General features: G+C 38.7%; 2 protein-coding genes across 2 annotated transcripts; one reads left to right on the top strand and one right to left on the bottom strand.

Moving 5' to 3' along the window:
• The first annotated feature begins 4,289 nt into the window (after positions 1–4,289).
• On the top strand, positions 4,290–6,884 carry xtbd1 (XRN2 binding domain containing 1). The gene is made up of 3 exons (XM_085364004.1): positions 4,290–4,512; positions 6,369–6,474; positions 6,559–6,884. Exons 1-3 carry the CDS (start codon positions 4,301–4,303, stop codon positions 6,565–6,567), a joined length of 327 nt encoding a protein of 108 aa, XP_085220130.1. The 5' UTR covers positions 4,290–4,300; the 3' UTR covers positions 6,568–6,884.
• A 1,346-nt stretch (positions 6,885–8,230) lies between these two features.
• On the bottom strand, positions 8,231–18,896 carry ube2b (ubiquitin-conjugating enzyme E2B (RAD6 homolog)). Its single transcript, XM_085364003.1, has 6 exons — positions 18,733–18,896; positions 13,872–13,952; positions 13,083–13,108; positions 11,974–12,063; positions 10,084–10,172; positions 8,231–9,931 (listed from the first exon to the last, which is right to left on the bottom strand). Exons 1-6 carry the CDS (start codon positions 18,774–18,776, stop codon positions 9,803–9,805), a joined length of 459 nt encoding a protein of 152 aa, XP_085220129.1. The 5' UTR covers positions 18,777–18,896; the 3' UTR covers positions 8,231–9,802.
• Positions 18,897–19,322: the final 426 nt, after the last annotated feature.

Genomic DNA, 19,322 nt, shown 5'->3' with positions numbered 1-19,322 from the left:
AGAAGATGATTCAGGAAACATCAACATTTGAGTTAAAATAACAGCAGACAGTAAACAGTGGCCTCCATGGCTTTCCAGATGGGCAAAAGGTAATTTCAGTGTTTATCGAAGGGATTCATGTCATTTGAGCAGAAACACATGATGTTTGTTGGTATTTGCTGTCACAGATGCTGCTTTTGTTTTCGAGCACCTTCCTTGGCGAATCGTGAGTTAAGGCATGAAATTCAATAGATCAGTATTGGCCTCCTTATGATAACTCACTCGACTGCGTGCAGTTTCTGAAGGTTTAACTTTTGCTATGTTAATAAAGATTGAACAAACTTCCCCATGAGGTGTAAATCCACTGACACTTTACGGAGAGGGTTAATTCTTCCTCACTGGCGCACCCCCAGGTCTCTGGCTGAAAGGCTTACCTGTTGTCTGTCTTTCCCCAATTACAGCGTTCTCCTGAGTAAGCATACATTAGGTGACTCATCAAAAACGGCTGTCTGCCAGTGCTGGCTGGAACAGTGTATTATTTCAGCATCAGTGTATATTTCAAGCCGAGAGGGGAAGAGTGAAGCCATAAACTTAATGGGTTAGTTCACTCAATAAAGTGGTGACTTGTATGACTTGGAAGGGACCCAGAAATATAACATGCCCTGGAGTGCCGCCGATGGTTTTTCTGTGGGAATTGGAGAGGAGGTGAAAGTGGATCTGCATGTACTTGTGAGTTTTCTTGTCTATAGGACTCGTCTGAGGTACATCTGAAGAGGCTACACTCAGTATTTAATATAGGTGTTCAGATGCGTACATTATACATGTGCATTTATGAGGAAACATCAATCCTCAGTGCGCAGAGATTGTGTGTTTTTGTGTTGCAAACTTAGCAGGCAGATGGAAGATTAAGACAGCACCGTGTTCCTTTGGAGTTTGCTCATGCCTCCGTGTTCTTTTGTGATGGTGCGTGAAACACTCAGTTCGGAGCAGCAGGAGAATGCAGCCTGTCAAGATGAAGTTTTGCAACCACTTGAAGTAAACTGACACTGCGTGGAAATAGAATTGCAATGTTCAAGGCTCCACTGGAAACGAGGTGAAGATAAAACATCTGGGCGTTTAAAAGGCAAATAAGGGGACTGTCAGAAATCATTTTCAACTTAGTTATTCAGCAAATAAAGCCAATAAACACAGCCAGTGCAACAGCTTGACTCATTCATCACAGAGTTGTGTTTCTTTATTGTTATTTTTGGTTGCTCAGATATATCTTTTATATGTGGCGCTAACCTTGAGAGACACACCAAAAAAAATCAGGCTAAAAAAGAAATCCTGGCACGCTGCTTGATGATTTGACCTCCATTAAATTGGGGTTAACTGAGCAGTCACGCACAAGTGAAACGACTGCAAAGAGCAGCCTGGCCTTTGCTAAGTGTCTATAGTGTTCACTGCACTTCACAAGGTCCTTACCTTCACATAAAGATGACTCCATATTTCTTCTTCTTCTTCCCCACATCTTTTTTCAGCTTCTCATCAGTGTTTCCGTCACATTAAATAAAATCCTGTCTGGTTCTGCACAGACGTTATTTCATGTTTGCACGTCTGAGTTTTGTTCCAACCTGCTTGGCCTGTTAGTCCCTCTAGATTGTGTCTCTCCGGCGTTCCTACGAGACAAATCTCATATGCTTTAGATGTTTACATAATCGGATACGCTTGGTGTGCGTGTCTTCTATAAATATTTGCCTGCCTATTGCATTCAGCCTTATAAAATTACATAACAACAATAATGGAAAACAAATGTATCATTTTTCACTTTTCACTGTTTATCTTCTCAATCAATTCCAACTTGCAACTCTTCTTTGTGGTCATTTTTGCAGCCCTTAAGCCACATTTCAAGTCTATTGATTATTTATTACCATGCAGAGCATAAAGCTACTCGGACTAGACCCTTTAATCTCACTGTTATTAGATGGATTTCGCTGTGCTCTGAAACGCAGCGACTGAGCAGTGTGCTTGTCTGTCTGTCCCTCTGAATTCATGTTGGCTTGCCTTTCCCTGGAATCCCTCTGCATATCAATGACTTCATGTCAAAACAAGCCCCAAATCCTCTGCTGTGTGCGAGTGAGAGCGTCATAAGGATGGAAGACTCTTGTAGGCTTATGCAGCGCACATATCTGTGCAGACAGAGGGAAATGGAGCCTGCCTGTGTGTGTCCCTGTGTGTGTGTTTGAGTATATCTGTGAGCTTGAATGACTGTCCATAAGCTCCTTTCCATAGACTGGAGGTCCAGTGTTTCTCTCTGATCATTCCTGGCAGGCTGGTCAAGTGCATAGAGATTTCACTCAAGTAAGAAGGAGAAAAAAAAACATGAAAGCGAGTGAGCGAGCATGTGGTGCAAACATTTCACTGACACACTACCTGCTCCGTGAATTTCAAACATGGAAAGACGGCACAGAAGGAGGGGGGGAGAAGCCCCGGGAAGCCTAAAGCTGTGTTGGCCCAACTACAGTCTACAGTCAGCTAATGTGGCTTCTTGGCAGCCGTTAAAGGCGGTGAGTGGCTCTCCTTAAATTTTGAGACTGCTGCACGTAAAAAGCAAAAACACGGATTCAATTAACATTACGGATGGCTTCGTTTCATTCATGCGAATCAGTGTCAGGGTCCAGGAATTACCACTTAACACGGAACACAGACTTATCCTTGAAGTGATCTCATCTGCTTTGATTAGTCAGACGATTAGAAGAAATGCGATCAAAAGCATTCCTGCCATGTAAGTGAATTCTTTTAATCACACTACACTCAGACCTCAGTAAATGTTCTGATTTTTTCAAAATAATACTTTAATAAATGCTAACTTATTATGTGCTTTAACAAAAAAAAATTAAAATATTTTTCCAACAAATTTAACAAAAAAATCTCATTTATATCTGCAGTCCCTGGGTGGAGTCTTTCAATAAATGAAATATTCAATATTTTTTTAAAAATAAAATAAAATTAAAAACAAGTAATAGTCAGAAGACAGTCATTTTCTGAGCTAAGATGGGGTGTTATGTTGTAGATTGAAGTACCAAAGATAAGTTTGAACATTTCTTAAAGCAATATTAAAACCAATAGAATCGTAATGACGCTGTTTCAGTTTTTAAAAAGTAAGAAAATAACGTTGAAAAAAACTTTTTTAAATTTATAATATAATATAATGTTTTTTAAATGTGTGTACATGGCAAGGCTACATTTACTAAGCCATGTTAAATTCTCTTTTCGCGCTTGTTGGTTTTAGTTGTTACAGTATAGTTTATTATATATTTACTTAATTACAAAAAAATCTGGAATAAATAAATAAATGCAGAAATTGAAACATGAGATATAAATGTAAGAGAAAGCTCTCTAGATTATCTGAGAGGGATAATAATTACTGTCCATTACTGCCTGACTGTGGAGGGCCAAGAGTCCCAGAATGCAATAAATAAATACAAAATTAAACAATTTGCATTGTTTGCATTGATAACAAATTTAAATTTGAAATAAATAATGACAAAAATTCAATTAAATTCACAATTTAAAAAAAATTCTGGTTCGTTTGCTGTTACTTGCATAGCCAGTGAAGATAGATCGATACCAGATAATTGTCATCACAGAATTATTAGTGATGTGTGCAGTCAGGTATCCCAGAAAGCATTTTGAACAAAACTAGTTGCCTTTTATAGCTGAGCAACTTGACGGAGTGGTTATAAAACTGTATAAATATTTTAAAAAAAACCCCACAGGTAATTACATCTCCTTTTTTTTTTCATTGTAAATACTAAGCACCTGATGTCATCAGTTATGCTGCTGGCGCACTGTAAGCTCTGTCTTCTGCCCTACTTGCCAAGTGGGAAGTAACAAGTGTGCAAGTACAAACTCTGTGTACTTGTCACTGAGAAACACCCACTGAAAGAAACAACTCCACACCAAAACAGTGGGTTTAACTATATCGGCTTTAACCCCACTCCCCGACTTTAATGGGTGAGGCTGACACAATAAATTCATGAACCATAAAATAATCAATTAGATAGTAAAATAATATTATTGATTTTTAAATAAAATGAATTTATATGTTAATTTATTAATTATTTGATACATTATTTCTTAATTATGGCACTTCATAGTATCTCTGAAGCACACTGCATATGAAATATTGAGAGTTGCTGTTCACGTTTGGATGTAAACCACCGCTCTGCTCCACCACTGCGTGGCGCTGTGGAAAACAAGCAGGGCTGTAAGACGACTTCAAAGACCCGCTTGAAAGGACAGGAAGTCGCTTTTGTTGTCTTGGCCGAGGGAGAGCAAGATGTCTTCCCTGGACGTTCAGGATTTTATCCAGCAAAACCGAGCTGTGGCCGAGCAGGTGGAGAACTACAGAGGCTACTGGGAGAGCGACAAGCACTGGGAGCCCAGGCGGGAGTTCATCCTGCGGAACTTGAATGACTTTGAAGACTCGCAGCTGGACCACCTGCTCTCCCTCTCAATGGTGTGGGCCAACAACGTCTTCCTCGGCTGCCGGTGGGTAAACACAGCGTGCTTTCATGCCTCTAATTAAAGCCTGCTGACGGACACTTTTTCTAAGACAGCCGCTCCACAGCTCCCTCAGCCCGGGATGACTAACCACTGTTTTTAAGTTTAGTCTTCCTTATTAAACAAACTAAAGGGTTGCTAAAGGGTAACAACCAGTGTTCTCTTTTCTCTGAAATTGTTATTAGTTTAATTTTAGATTTAGTATTTACTTACTTACTTATTATTATTATTGTTGTTGTTGTTGTTCCTGCTGCTTACTTACCCCAAACTATTTATATTCAGAGTTTATTGTTTATAGTGAGGTTTATTTTCCGCTGGTGGGCTCGGTGCTGCCCCCTGCAGCACTGGAGTCGTCTGCATAAGCTGCAATGCTACTCTGCTACATTTGCTGCAGACGATGCTGAGTTTGTAAAGATTTGTGAAGATATCCTGCTGGATAAATTATGTGGTTATACATTTTTTAAATGGCCCTAAAAATTGTGGTTCAGGGAAAAAATATAATGTATGTATAATGGAAATATCAAATGCAATATTGCATTGATATCAGTATATCAGAGGTTTGTGCCGGCTACTGGACAACATCCAGTCTTTCTTCACTGGAAAAACAGTCTTTGGTTATCAAGTGGGTCTCTTTATAAAGTTACAGGCCTTGTTTTCAATTTAACCTATTTTTGTTACTGTTTGTGGTGGCATCTTATGTTTTTATATATGGTGTATATGGTAAAAATTCTGCCACATAAGAAATTGAAACCCTACGATTTAGCGATCCTCTAACCCCAAGCACTTGGCCAAAGTTGAGGGGAAAATCTGCCCTTAAAAATCTCCTCTGACTGGTTGCAGTGTTGTGAAAAACTATTTAAAATGATAAGTGGTTTCTTGATTCAAAAGGTCTGGTAGTAGTCAGGTCTGGGTAACCCACTCTCCAAACTCATGTTAAGCGTGTGCGGGCAGATATAGCTAACCTTGCAACAGCAAGTATGGATGTGCAATCCCAGAGAAGCTACACTACCTGTGCAATGTGAATGGGCTTCATGGTTCTGCCTCACTCTACTAGCAATTACATGGATGTTAGCAAAAAGCAGAACTAGGGTGGGCTGTCTTTTTGTTGCCTCTCCAGTGCACATGTCACTTTCTTTTGCAACAAAGCAGGTTTCTTCTTCCCGGCTGACTAGATTGATTTACTGACATTTGTGATATACTGTGATTATGAAATGCATGCCTGACTTGATATGAATGATTTGGACTCTTAGACAGAAACTGTTTTTTGTTTTTCCAGTTATTTAAAACAAAATCTGTATTTTTTTGTTACACACCAAACAACTTAACAGATCGACTTGTCATTGTAGTAATCTGTAATTGCAGCCACTGGGGTCTGCGACTGGTATTAGCTTTTGGACAGCAATAAACCCACAAAATTGGATTTTCATTTCAGTGAGTTTGAGGGCGCTCGAGGAGCAGCGCTGGCTGTTGAAGTGCATATTGGATGTCTTCTGTGATTACACCTTCTAAAAGACATTAATCCTCGGAATTGGTATAGGGTGCAATCATGCAAAAATGCCAGATAAAAGGGTATCACTATTTTTTCATCCATAAGTTTGCACTCAAAGGTGAATCAGAAGCAGGACTAAATTTCATTTATATGAAGGGAAATGTGTAGGAGGTGAAGAAACCATTCACATCTGTTAACTTTATCGAAGAATAAACAATTCTTCTCTTACCAGTATTATAGTTTTCTGTTGTTCAGTGATGTTATTTTCCCAGTGCACTATATCCTTACAGAAGAATATAAAGCACACGGATGAATTCTGGTTTAATGAAGTGTTATGTCTCATAATCAATGGCAGGTATAGCACAGAGCTGCTGGAAAAAGTGAAGGAAATGGCTGAAGGCATCGTAGTGGAGGACGCACCGGTCTTCAAGACGAGAGATGAGATTGTTAAGAAGCAACAGGTATGTCTGTGAACACACACACGCAGCATATACATACAGCTATAATGACAGTCTTTGTTCATGGATCTCTCTGCTCCGTCACAGGGTCGATGACCGGACCAGTCATGCTGGATCAACACAGACTGGATTCAGCTTTTATCACGTCAGACTATTTTTTTTTTTTTTAAATAGTTTTACAATCCTGGTGTTTTTAACCCTTACCTTACCTAACCCTAACCCTTTGTGAGGAGTTCAGACATCAAAAGACATTTTTATTTTGAGCCAAAAAACTGGCCTTTTCAGACTTTCAGCCTTTTTTATTTGTGCACAAACAGCAGCGGTGTCTGCGGGAGTTTGTGAGCCCCACTGCTCGACTATTTCAATCACAGTTTTACTTTTTTTATTTTTTTAAAAATGTGTTTTTTAAATGTAGCTTCAAACTAAAGATGACACTGGTGTTCTTATCTGAAGCACAATAAAGAACTTGTTTTATCATTTTTGTGTGGTCATTGCTGTCTAGGTCTGTGCCTCCTCCTGGTCACATTGTTTTTGACTACATTATGGAGCCACTCCATAGTTAATCATATACGGCAATAAAATACAAATACTGCTACTTATAACTATGTCGGTTCAACGAGCTCCGACATGTAGAAAAGTGAACTTTAGTTAAAAGTAAAGCTACAGAGGTTAACATGAAAGCTGTTAACTTACTCTGGCACGGTGTGTTGGCAGCTGTCTTATTTTACATGGCAGCAATACCTGCAGCAAGCAGGGGTGACTCTAAAGGGTGCACTAGACCATATTTACTTGAAGGCTTTAGCAACATTATTTTGCAGATTTCTCTGAATACATTAAAACAATTTAATCAATATGTTTCAAAATATGAAAATTAAAGCTTTTTTGCAGACCAGTGAAAATATAGGTCAGTAAAACTCTTGAGCAGCTGACCTGGGGCTGTGAGGCTGAACACTCGATTATTATTAACATTAATTATTAACATGTGCACCGTCAGAACGTCTGTTTTCTTCAGCAGGAAGCTTTGCAAAAGCACAGGGCAAGCCTCAGTTCTGAGAATGCTGATATAATTGCTTCTCTTCATTACAACCACCACATTCTCCTTTAAAGGCTTACAGACACGCATACCAAGTGATTCACAAGCAAAGTTAAACACGCAGACATGCACTCACCAAACTGACTTCATCCCACAGATTCAATACTGTGAGAACTGTTTTTTAGTTCTAATATATGAGAGCTTCCCAAAAGACTATTTCATCTTAAGCCACGGTTTAGTGACTTAACATTAACATTTTGGGACATTACTGTACTTGTGATTCATTTTTGCATTTAATAAAATCTGATTTAATATGCCACACAAATACAATGAATGGATTTAGGTTTTGGCAATATTTACTATTGCTCATTAATAACTGTACATCTTATCAATCAATCACTGCAGTACTAATCTCAAGTTTTGATGAAGCTCACATTGATTTTGGTACGAGCAGCGTAAAGACAGGCTCAGCAAACATGCCAGAAATGTTGCAATATCTTGCTTTAACCAAGTTACATGACAATATGAAAAACTACAATACTCTGTGTAATAGTTCCACCCTATAGTTAATTATGAGACCGGCTGTCGGTCTCTTCGCGTTAACCCTGTGGGTCCAGGTTACCTGTGTCACCTGGAATTAACCCAGCCTGGTAAAGCGCACAAGGAACCAGATGGATGAATAAATGACCAGAACCTGTGTCAAAGTCTGAAAAATGTGTTTTTTTTTATTATGTTTATACAGCATATCGTTAAGTATACATTATGTTTATTTCACAAAATTGTTTTTTATAACATATCCCTTCTGCTTATTGGGTGAGATAAGTCACAAGCCACAATATAACCTTTATTATCAAGGAAAAGAGGAATTCTGGTTTATGATGACTGATTACTTAGCCGGAGTCGGGCAGGTTAAGTGAGTAATTTACACTCGAGGGATGGCGTTTTTAAATGGGGGAAATAAGAGCAAATAAAACGGTGGGCAAAAAGCAGGCATGAAAACAACTTGAGCCCTTAGGAAAACAGTTGACATCACACTCTTAGAACAGGCTTTATGATCTTTGCAGCAGTTTGTTCTTATCCAATCAATTCTCTTATAAAGTGCCCAAAAATTATAGGGAAAAAAACCGTATGAAGCTTTCATTCTCTGCTTATTTGCTAATTCAGATGTCAGCTGTGTCATTTTTAAGAGAAAGAACAAAAGCACCGACTGTGTTCAGGCTGACACATGTCACAGGCGACAAAGCATTCAGAAGTCATTTACTTTCTTTGACAAACTAAATGAGAAAACCAAGAGGAGAACAGTTTGACTGCAAACAGTAAAAAGGTTCAATAAATAGAAAAAAGCAGACTAAAGAAACACGATGTAGAAGCAGAGTACCTCCAGCAATGCCAATTCTGTCCCCATCCCCCCCACATCGAATGATACAGCGACACCACCCACATCTGAACTCGCTGGCTAAGGGCCATCAGGCCCTACATATATTTTGATTATAGCATTATATGCGGTTTCTAATATACCAAAGAATGAAACTGTCGGGGACTGCAGAGCCTCAGTCCAAGTTTTCCGTGTTAATATTCACTTTCTCATAACCCTCTCAAACAACCTTCTTCTACCCGCGAGCAGAAATGATTAAAAGAAAAGCTCAGAGATTGCCAGTCATGATTCATCAGTGCAAGGGAGACTTGGCACTGCTGCAGCCTGTGACGTCTGCGAGCCCAAACCTACAGCATCTCTTAAAATAAACAGAGATATGCTGGAAGAGATCAGGGACTGCTCTTTATCAGCTGAATCTGCTGTCGACTTCAAAGATGACGATGATGGTGATGATGCTACCGATTTTGGCTTTTCCCACGACTTTCAAAATAATGATTCAGTCATTGATGTGCCCCTTTCTTAGCCAAGTTGTGGATACAAAAAAAAAAGAGGGGGGGATGGGAAGGAGTCTGTGAAACACAAACAGCATCATTCCAACCAGAGATATATTACAAATTCTGTTAGCAATAACTTATGTCACATCATGCAATAAAAAAATAAAATAAAAGTAAAGACAGGGAACAAATACAAGATTGATTTCCCCTCTCCTGTTTCCCTAAAATGCATTGGCAAGCAAGGTAATGTCCATTCTGGTTTGGTTGTTCTTGCGCCCCCCCCCCAGTGTGGCACTTAAGTTCTTCTGATATAGTTGCTGTGTTTTCTTTTTTCTTGATTTTTTTTCTCGATGAGGTAAAAATGAGAGACTGAAGTACTTGGATGGTGAAGAGTGGGTGATGGAGAGAAGAGCAGAGAACAAGAGGAGCTCAGACATCCACCCAGCTCTGCTCCACGATGGCTGTCACCCTCTTCTCGTACTCTCTCTTGTTTTCCTGATAGAGCTGTGCGGCCTGACTGTTGGCTGGGCTGTTGGGGTTTGGCTCGTCCAGCAATGACTGCGAGAGAGAAAAAAAGGAAGACTAATGATGAAAATGTTGACATCCTGAAGATTAAATAACCAGGAGAGATACTTCGGATGTCCCTGTGTAGAATCATCATGCTTCACCGTGAATTAAAATGTATGAAAAGGGAGTGAAACACGACCAACCTGGATGGAGGTGAGTATGGACGACACATCGTATGTGGGGCTCCAGCGATTCTGAAGTATGTCTAAACATATACTGCCATCTGCGTAAACTGACATGCAGAGAAAAAGATCAGCAACACATTTACAACTAAAGCTAATGAGGAATGTATCCGTGACCATTCATTTTATGCTAATGTGCGTTATATTTAATGCTGTATGCTTTCATATTTATTTGTTGCCCCTTGTTTTCTCATTGTACTGTTTTTGTTTGACCTGCCAGAGGCTACAGATTAAATATAGACATTAATGTGCGCCGTCCCTTTAATAAATACATGACACTTTTTAAAATTAAACATTTAAATTGAATTTAAATCATCAAGACAGTTTCTTTACATTACTGGTGAAGTACATTGTAATCTGGTGCTTGTTCTTATTGTAGCACTGCAAACTGAAAACTTAAAAATGAAACAAAGCCATAAATAAGTCTAACATATTACGTACATAACTCATCACAATGCCGGCATCCACCAAGGTTATTATAGTTCATAAAAATGTGTGAAAATACATTTTAGGCTCTGATGCATGTTTATTGAGACTGCGAGATCTGGAAGACTGGGTCTACCACCAGAAACTGAATAAAATAACAAACCATTAAAAAGGAAAATTGACAAATTTACAACATGTTTAGCAAGAGTTGGATATTTATTCTGAGTAAAAATGTAAAAAAGTTAAACATTCTTACAATTTCATTTTTAAACAGAGGAATTGGGCCGCTGGTATAAACCTAGTGGAAAGTTGCAGTGGTTCATTTTTGCTCCTGGACATTTTTTTTAGCTCTTTAAAAGAAAATATATATATATATATATATATATATATATATATATATATATATATATATATATATATATATATATATATATATATATATATATATATATATATATATATATATATATATATATATATATATATATATATATATTAACACTGTAGGGTTTCATTTAATAGCTACAGAAGTCTTGATGTGTGTTTATTTGCACAAAATATATTCAATATTACACAATCATCTACAAAAACCTACAATTTTTTTAGATTGGGTTTAAAACTGAAGCATAGGGGTGCTGGTTTATCTGGCTGGATTAGCTCACTGGTTCAGCATGTGACTCATTTGGCATAAGGTTAATGTGGAGGCCGCCCTGATGCCATTTACTGTTCTTTCTTTCAGCTTTCCTGACGCCTTTCTACCTGCTACAATAAAAGCTAGATGCAGATAAAGTCCTCAGTCTTTAAACTAGGCTGTCCACTCTCCTTCTATGAGATATACCTGCAGCCTATAGACAGGGATGATGTTACACTGTAAAATATAAATCTACTCATAGTTTGTGCAACATTCTTATAGATTTAGTGTAGAAGGTAATTAAAATAGCCAGTAAAAGTCTGATCTACTGACCTGGCAGCCAAAACGTGTTATGTTGAACACTTATTCTAGTATACTTCAACACATAGATCACATAAACATACCTGAAATTTTAAAATCTATTTTTATATTATATATATTGTAACAAAGATGTTTTTAAAGAAATAAAAGGCAATGATTATGTAAATAATTTAAATTTTTATTCCTACAATTTGTTTTTTAGCACAATTTTATATAAACCCGACTGAAAAAGTAACATTTTAGATGATCTGTAACAGATAAAGGATATAGTATAGATATAATACACACAAATAGAGCCATTACAAAAAAGTATTTCTGTATCAACTATAATGTGTTCAGAAATGACCCCACACTGTCATTTTATTCACTAGACTAGCTTAGTTGCTTGAAGGTCAGAACACTTTGTAAGCTTCAGTGAACATGGGTGCTGCACCACTGATAATTGAGGGCATTTCAGCTGCTAGCCCACTTACCATTTGGGTGAAACATTCTGGAGACAAACCGAACCGTGGGAGGCTTGTTTGGGTACTCCTCAGAAAACTCTATCAGAAGCTTAAATGTTCCTGCAGAGATAGACGGAGAGGGTATGAGGCAGAACAAATGACAGACAGAGGGAGCGCGAGGGGGGGGGGGTGAACGTAAGTAATTTTGCAAGGAGAATACAGATGTGAAGGATGGAGGGGGTCAGACAAAATGAGGGAAAGAATTATGTTACTATAAATATCAGCAGCTCGACTGAAAAGAGAAGCTAGAAAGTTAATTATTATAAAAGTAGCAATGGACAGTTTTAAATCCAAGCTTGTAGAAAACTGTATGAACGCTGCCTGCCCGCCTGGCAGGGGGACGACAATACCACATCAGCCTTTTATGGTCGAGGGGTAAAAATCGTACTTTATGATGCTGCGTCACCGACCTACAAACTTCTGTTCAATTCACATCATACTATAGTTAAAATAAGTACTTTTATTCATATTTATAGAGCCAGTGCGTGGATACAGCGAGTTTTCAGCCCACCAAAACTGAGCCCCTGATAATTGTTCAGTTGAAATTACTGCAGCTGTGATAACTTGCCAAAGGGACTCCTATACAAAAAATTAGACTACAACTTCTTCAACTTTCAAGGATTAAATGTCAGTTCCCCTTTCTACTTAAAAATAATTGTAGCAGTTCCTAACTCTCAGAGGTCTAGTTGTTATCACATGATTAAAATATGATGACCGATTAAAGTACCAATTTGTTTTCAATTTAAGTCATTTTAAATGCATTTCAGGCACTTAAACCACTCCAGATACTCAATTTGTAATAATTTCTAACTTACAATTTAAAAAAAAAAGAAGCTATCTACTCAGAGGTGTGGCGATCCTCACGATAATTGTGGGATTTTGTGCTCAGGTAGACTGATTATTTGAGCATGCAACCCATAATCATTTCACTACACACATGCTGCCCGAAAAGTAATAATACATTGACTGAGTTCTCCGACTCTACAACAACATCACGAGTTCAAGGCAAAGTTAAACCACATCTAGAACTCAGATAAACATGAGGCTGCACTTTAGATGACTCAAAATGTAGAACTTACCATCTTCAAATGGTGTTCCCACAGGCCTGCAGAAGGCAGAGAGAGAGAGATTTAAAATGTTTCCAAAATCCAAATATCCCCACTGCTAATCCCCATTAAGACCCTCTCTAGTAGTACTGCAGTCTGTCCTTCAAGGAGTAGAAGCTCTGCAGACACCAGGGTCCATATTTACTAAGCTCTTCGTGCTCACACAGAACATGTTGAGGGGCCAATTAAAACAGCTGCCTTCATACTTTACATGTGTAGCAGCCTCCCCTTTGATTTAGGTGAGCAACTACGATTGAGTGTATTTTTATAAACCCATGTGAGTATTTCTAATTTGGTTTTGTTACACATCCTTGGTCCTGGTTGGATTTCTAGTTACTTTCAGCTATTCAATTTGCTTGTGCATTTGATGTTTTATTAATTCTTGCGACTTAAATTTCACATCACTTCTGAGTAGATTTTTCTCTAGTCGCTCTTCTTTTAAACACACACAGCAAATTATCCACCAGAGATACACCCAGTATGCAAAAAGCTACTTCTTTAATACGGGTTCATTCTTAACACACTTTCTTATCTCTAACAGTGTCTTCCAGCCCTCTCTTCCACTGAACACTTGCTGTGACTCCACATGCTGATTTTCCAGACTGCTCTGTGCAACAATCAGGGCTGCAATCAGAAACACTTTTTAAAGCAGAAGGATGTGGTGGACGAGAACACAGTGGGGGTGGGTGGGTTGCAGAATCTGCGCATCACAATCGCAGTGGCACAGTCAAGACGGCAGGGCGGATTTAGAGAATGACTCACCCAAAAATAACAGCGTTCCAAAGCATGATGTTGTTCTCTGATGGCGCTCCGCTCACACCGGTAGGAGGATCTTCTTGAAGTCTGGGCAAGAAAGAGAAAGAAACAGAGACTTTAGAGTGAAGAAAAAGAGGTGAGACGAGAAGACATACACAGCAAAAAAGCCTGAATCAGTGGAAAGGGAGGCAGGGACATGAAGTAAAGGAGCAAAAGCAGGGGGGGGATAAAGGGGAGAAAAACATGAAAAAGAATGATGGCAAAAAGAAAAACCCCTTAGATGTAAAGGGAGAGAAGCAAGTGGGAAAGACAGCTGAGGAGGGGTGATGGTTTTAATTAACAGCTTTACTGCAGGAAAATTAGCAATCAAAACACGAACTGCTGTATCAACACGACTTTCAACAGACAGCCAGGCTCGCAGGATCAACAGCACTATGACAGTCCTGTTGTCACATGTCAGTGAACATAAGTGCTCATCTGAAGCACTGCAGCACCAGTATTGTATCCACAGTGACCATCAAATCTCTGGTGTTGTTAATGCAAAGCACTTAAGCCATCAAGTCGACCTTCACCTGAAATGACTTCAGAGTAGCACCGACGGGCTATCAGAACAACGTCGAAGCAGGAAACGAGCGGGAGCCAAGAGCCTACACTACAAAGTAAGCTCAACACATCCAGGATCTCTTTTCCTAATCTGGCTTCCCTTACCCTACCATCAGCCATCATCAGATTGTGTTATCACCACAACAAGACAACCCAGGCTTCCCCCACTAAGAGCACTAACGAAGCAAAACTAGCACACACGACCAATCAAAAACAAGGACATCAAATCCAATTTTAGAGATCTAACTAAATCTAAAATGTCGACTGTGTAAGACACAGGAGGATCTGACATGTCATGGCAACTGCTTGTACAATGTACAGGCTGTCGTTTGATATGTGTGAAACCGTTTCAGCCTCATTCGTTCAGCCACAGCACTGCTCTGAGAGGGAGGCAAATTGGGTAAGCAGTTTTAGCATATGTGCAAGTTTTATATAAGGTCAGCAAGAAAAAAAGCTTAAAGTCCTTTTTTGGCATCACGTCATTATATTAAAGGTTACACACACACACACACACACACACACACACACGAGAGAAACTATTTAAAAACTGCTTGTAGCCAATAGCAAAAAGAAAAAATGTACTGATTCAAATCTGTGTATTATCATCTGTGTTTGACCTTTTCACCTCTACTGTGACCTTGGGCCCAGACCTTCCCAGTAATAGGAAGCCTGTAGTACTACAAAATAAACCTACCTTTGTTTTAATTAAGCATATTAAAATATCCTACAAGTAATATTTTCCCACCATCTTCCACAATGTGCTGATGAAAGTACTGCGAATCATATCCCAACCATAACCTTTACATTTCCTCTATAGACGCTCTACACTGCTAAATAATTCAGCAAGTTTGGTTGCGGAACCATGTGGAGACAAGTGATGAAAACCGGCACATCTACATGTCCAAACATTCTGGCTAATTGATAAAACTTATGTTTCTTCGTATCACAGCAGCTAGACCCCGGCCTGGCAGACTGGGCTCTAAATGAAATCACTTTAGTGTTGTTGTTTTTTTAACAAGTTAAGGTGGAATAACTGCTATGTTTTCAAACATAATGTTTCATATTATATCTTCTCTACACAGACCTCTATCTGATCCGATGAAAGGTGAAAGATTGTCAAATGAGTGCCAGTCAAAGATTTGGAAACCATCGCTTTTCACATGATAGCGCTTGTAATTTGAAGGTAAAAGAGTGAGAAGGTAAAAATAAGAAACTAAAAAGGGTTTGAGATCATATATACATTTGTTTTGGACTGTTCAGCATCCAAATTATTTATCGGCTAACCCAAATTAACCACAGCTGGATTAATCATAATTAAAAATAATAATTAGTCGAGGCTCCACAAATAAAACTACCCAGGCGTGCCTGACAAACGACATGCCACAGCAGCAACTGCCTAGCAACAGAGGCGTCAGCAAATCAAAACAGGTGTGGCAGCGGGTCAACAATTTAAATGAAGTTTCCGACAGCGGCCTCAATAAAATCTGTGTTGGCTATCAAACTGATTTCTGAAGCTCATGGTAGATTATTGTGCAACATTAAAGGTCTTGCTTCAAATCACCAAATCTATATAGGCCAAGTCCGGCAGTCACTACAGGCTATTGAGGCCTACAATTCCAGGCCCAGTTTAAAAGCTGGTTTAATAAGAGCTTATAGCTATAAAACAAGGTAGGCTGATTTGTGCGTCTGTGAGTGCAGATCCATGTCTAAGTCCCTTGCTGTAGACGGACCCACTGCAATTAACCTCATTTACAGTAATCTCCCTGAACTCTTTGCTGGTAAAGGGAAGCTCCACTGAGTTCATCTTCTAGGATAGACCGATAGTTTATTTTACTTGAAACGTGGGGATTACTCACAAGTCTGCAGTAAGGAAGATTAGGGCAAGTACGGGACTGTTGATGAAGAGACTGCGTGGTGGTAAATTTGACATGAATTGTCAGAAAATAAACTAGGAATGCATTTTAATATATTAGTATCAAGTTATTATGTTAGTATTATATTAAGCTATTATGTAAAAATAAAAACAGGATTATTTGCCTTAACTATATGTGGACCAAAACATGCTCTCTGACCTCTAGAGACCGATGGCTGAGGCCAGAAAACACCCGATTAAGATTTAAATTTTAAAAGACTAGCCTCTTATCCCTACTATACCAGCCTCTTTGATTCTCTTTCTTTGATTGAATCCTGAACTGAAATTAGCCCATTAATTTCAAATTAAAAGCCTCCTTGTGTAAATCAGACACAAACCCCAAAACTGGGGTTACACATTTTTGGGGGGAGAGGTTTGGCTTTTCCTCAATAGAAAGCATTAAATAAGTAATAAAGTAAGCATTTAGCGAAACAGACTCAATGCCTATGAAAAGGAAAACTGCTCTTATATAAGAAACATTCATATCATCTTTTTGTAGTTATATATCATGAAATACATCCAACATGTTTTCTCTTTAAATAGAGACAAAAAGTACAACTTGGTTTCATGTGACATTAGTCACTGTCATTTTAGACTCTTTATATCAGACACTGCATTGTTGCAGGACTTTAATTGCAATCCCTCATAAAACTGTTTATTATTCTAAAAACAGTGTGGTCAAGATAATCATTCATCTCAAACAAAGCCTTCTGGGAATTATGCAGTTTAGCAAATTCAAACACCTGGGTTTAAAAAAGGTACACAAAGTGTTATAACATGTGCCAAAAGAGGTTTTAATGCTCTCTAATAGAAATCAGAGCTTACACACTATTTAAAATATCCATGTGTTATATGAAAGGGTAATACCTGATTTACAATGCTGCATTAATGCTACAAAGTAAGCTAAAATGCGCTAAAATGTAACTACACGTATAATCATAAGTCTTCCTCATAGTAATATACCCTACAAACTCAGTATTTCATTAGCATACAGAGAATGTATCTACTAAACAATAAAACTATTTTAAGAGTGCAGAGAGATGCCCTGTTTCTCTTTCTTTTTAGCTCTGACGATGTGTGTATACATTCAGAGTCAGCTCTGAAGTCTTCTCTCCTTCCTGTGTTTTGGTAAAAGTAACTGCAGTTTGTGGTTTATCAGCTCCAGCCCAGCACGAGCGGCCCAGTTTCATTCATGAAGGCAGCAATGCAGACAACAACGTACAAGAATAAATGCCACAGCTCACTGCAGCGTGGACTAAAATTATTTCTGAAAATGTATCTGGCGAAGAAAAGAAGGTTAAGCCATACTGAATATAGTCAAAAAGAAAGGACCACAGCATTTATTTACCGTCTTATTACACCGAAATTACTGAGCTAAAACCCCACACAACAGTGTAGCGGCCTATTTTTAAGAATACATACACTTTGACTTACAGGTCAAACAGTTGAGGTTAAGCAATACCATGCAAGACTGAATTCAATCAGCCAGCACTGGCGTGGACACATGCTGATTCGGGCATGTGCAATTGTGTTTCCCTTGCCTCAGTGTCACCATTTACCACCTGGGGACTAGCAGAGCAGAGTTCAGTTACAGTGACACATTATCCCCTCTGCTTCAATGGCTGCTCTTAGTAGAATAGCTCAGCAGCTTTTTTCCACTGACAGGTGTGTGTGTGTCTGTTATTCACGCACACACAGTTGGATGCCATATGGAGCGAGGCAACAGATTGGGGATAGCAGGTATTACAACATATTAACATATTCTTTTTGTTATCGTATCATCACGTACTAACTGTGTGTATTAAATATCTGGATTTAAAATAAAGCATCAGAAACATATAGATAGAGCAATCCCCGACCACAAACCTTGGCAAAACCTGCAACCCCTAGGATGAAATATGACCATGCCGACTGATTGACTTACTTGAAAGCACAATATAAACCTACAGCTTGCAGACTGCGGGTATTAATAGGATAAATCCTGTGACATTTAGCTTCTAATCGGGGCCAGTTAAGCCAAGACAAACGGTCACCAGTAAACCTCTGCAAGTGAAGCTGATCCCACACCAAAAAACAAAACTAGCCATAAAAAAAAGAAAACGTTATTCCCTCGGTACAAAAACCTCCCCCCACTGCAGAACACAAACAGCGTTTGAATGATCCCCTAGCGTCTCGGTTACTTCATTAGCCATCAAATATCGAGACAAACCATAACCGATGAGCCTGTCTCACATTAACTCCTGCCTGGGTTTCTGCACAGCATTGTTTGCACCAGGAGCTAACACTAAGCTAGCTGCCGACAGCTTCATGGGCTAAAGCTACACAGAGATACCCAAACGATGAGGACGGTACCTTTTAAAATCTCGCATGAGCCGTCTCCTTGCCGGTGTCGACATAATTCAAAATGTGTTAAAAATACAGATATTTAAAAAACAATAATAATAACCCAAGACCATAGACCGAATACTGTCGGAAACAAAATCCGGTACTTCTTCCGCTTGCAGCTCTTTTCTTCTTCTCCCTGAACCACTGGCTAGCTTTAGCTATTTATGGTGACGTCGGTTGCTTACAGAGGCACAGCCCCTTTTAGCTCACAAACGGTGCTGATGTAAAAGCGTTAATTTAAACACCTCCGAGCTGCAAATCCAACTATTTTTGATACTCTTACTATAGGTGGTGTTCATTTTCTCAAAATACCCGGAACTCTTACATACTGTTCGTGTCAAATTTAACTTAAAAAAAAATAGCAGCAAAAAAATTTCCTAAATCCTTTTTCTTTTCCCAAACTGCTCCAGAAATACACAAAATATAATATATTTCAAAATGTACACTGTTTATTTATATATTTATTTAATATTGTGCTACAATTTTCTGTGTATCCAGGCTGTTCCAGGTCATAATTGTGGAGATATGGATTTAAAAAAATAAAAATAAAAATCTAC

Source organism: Diplotaxodon limnothrissa, linkage group LG10, assembly GCF_057381915.1.
Source record: "Diplotaxodon limnothrissa isolate DT_005_m linkage group LG10, D_limnothrissa_male_GT1.1, whole genome shotgun sequence".
Lineage (NCBI taxonomy): Eukaryota > Metazoa > Chordata > Actinopteri > Cichliformes > Cichlidae > Diplotaxodon > Diplotaxodon limnothrissa.
The sequence above is the reverse complement of the archived record's forward strand: the minus strand, read 5'-3'. Positions and strand labels throughout refer to the sequence as shown.

Bases quoted from the DNA above. Each gene is read 5' to 3' on its own strand.
- xtbd1 (XM_085364004.1), top strand. From the start codon at position 4,301: ATGTCTTCCCTGGACGTTCAGGATTTTATCCAGCAAAACCGAGCTGTG. The intron at 4,513-6,368 runs GTGGGTAAACAC...AATCAATGGCAG, and splicing joins AACGTCTTCCTCGGCTGCCG to GTATAGCACAGAGCTGCTGG.
- ube2b (XM_085364003.1), bottom strand. From the start codon at position 18,776: ATGTCGACACCGGCAAGGAGACGGCTCATGCGAGATTTTAAAAG. The intron at 13,109-13,871 runs GTGAGTCATTCT...TGCCTTCTGCAG, and splicing joins TGGAACGCTGTTATTTTTGG to GCCTGTGGGAACACCATTTG. The intron at 9,932-10,083 runs GTTGGTCGTGTT...TCTCTCTCGCAG, and splicing joins CCATACTCACCTCCATCCAG to TCATTGCTGGACGAGCCAAA.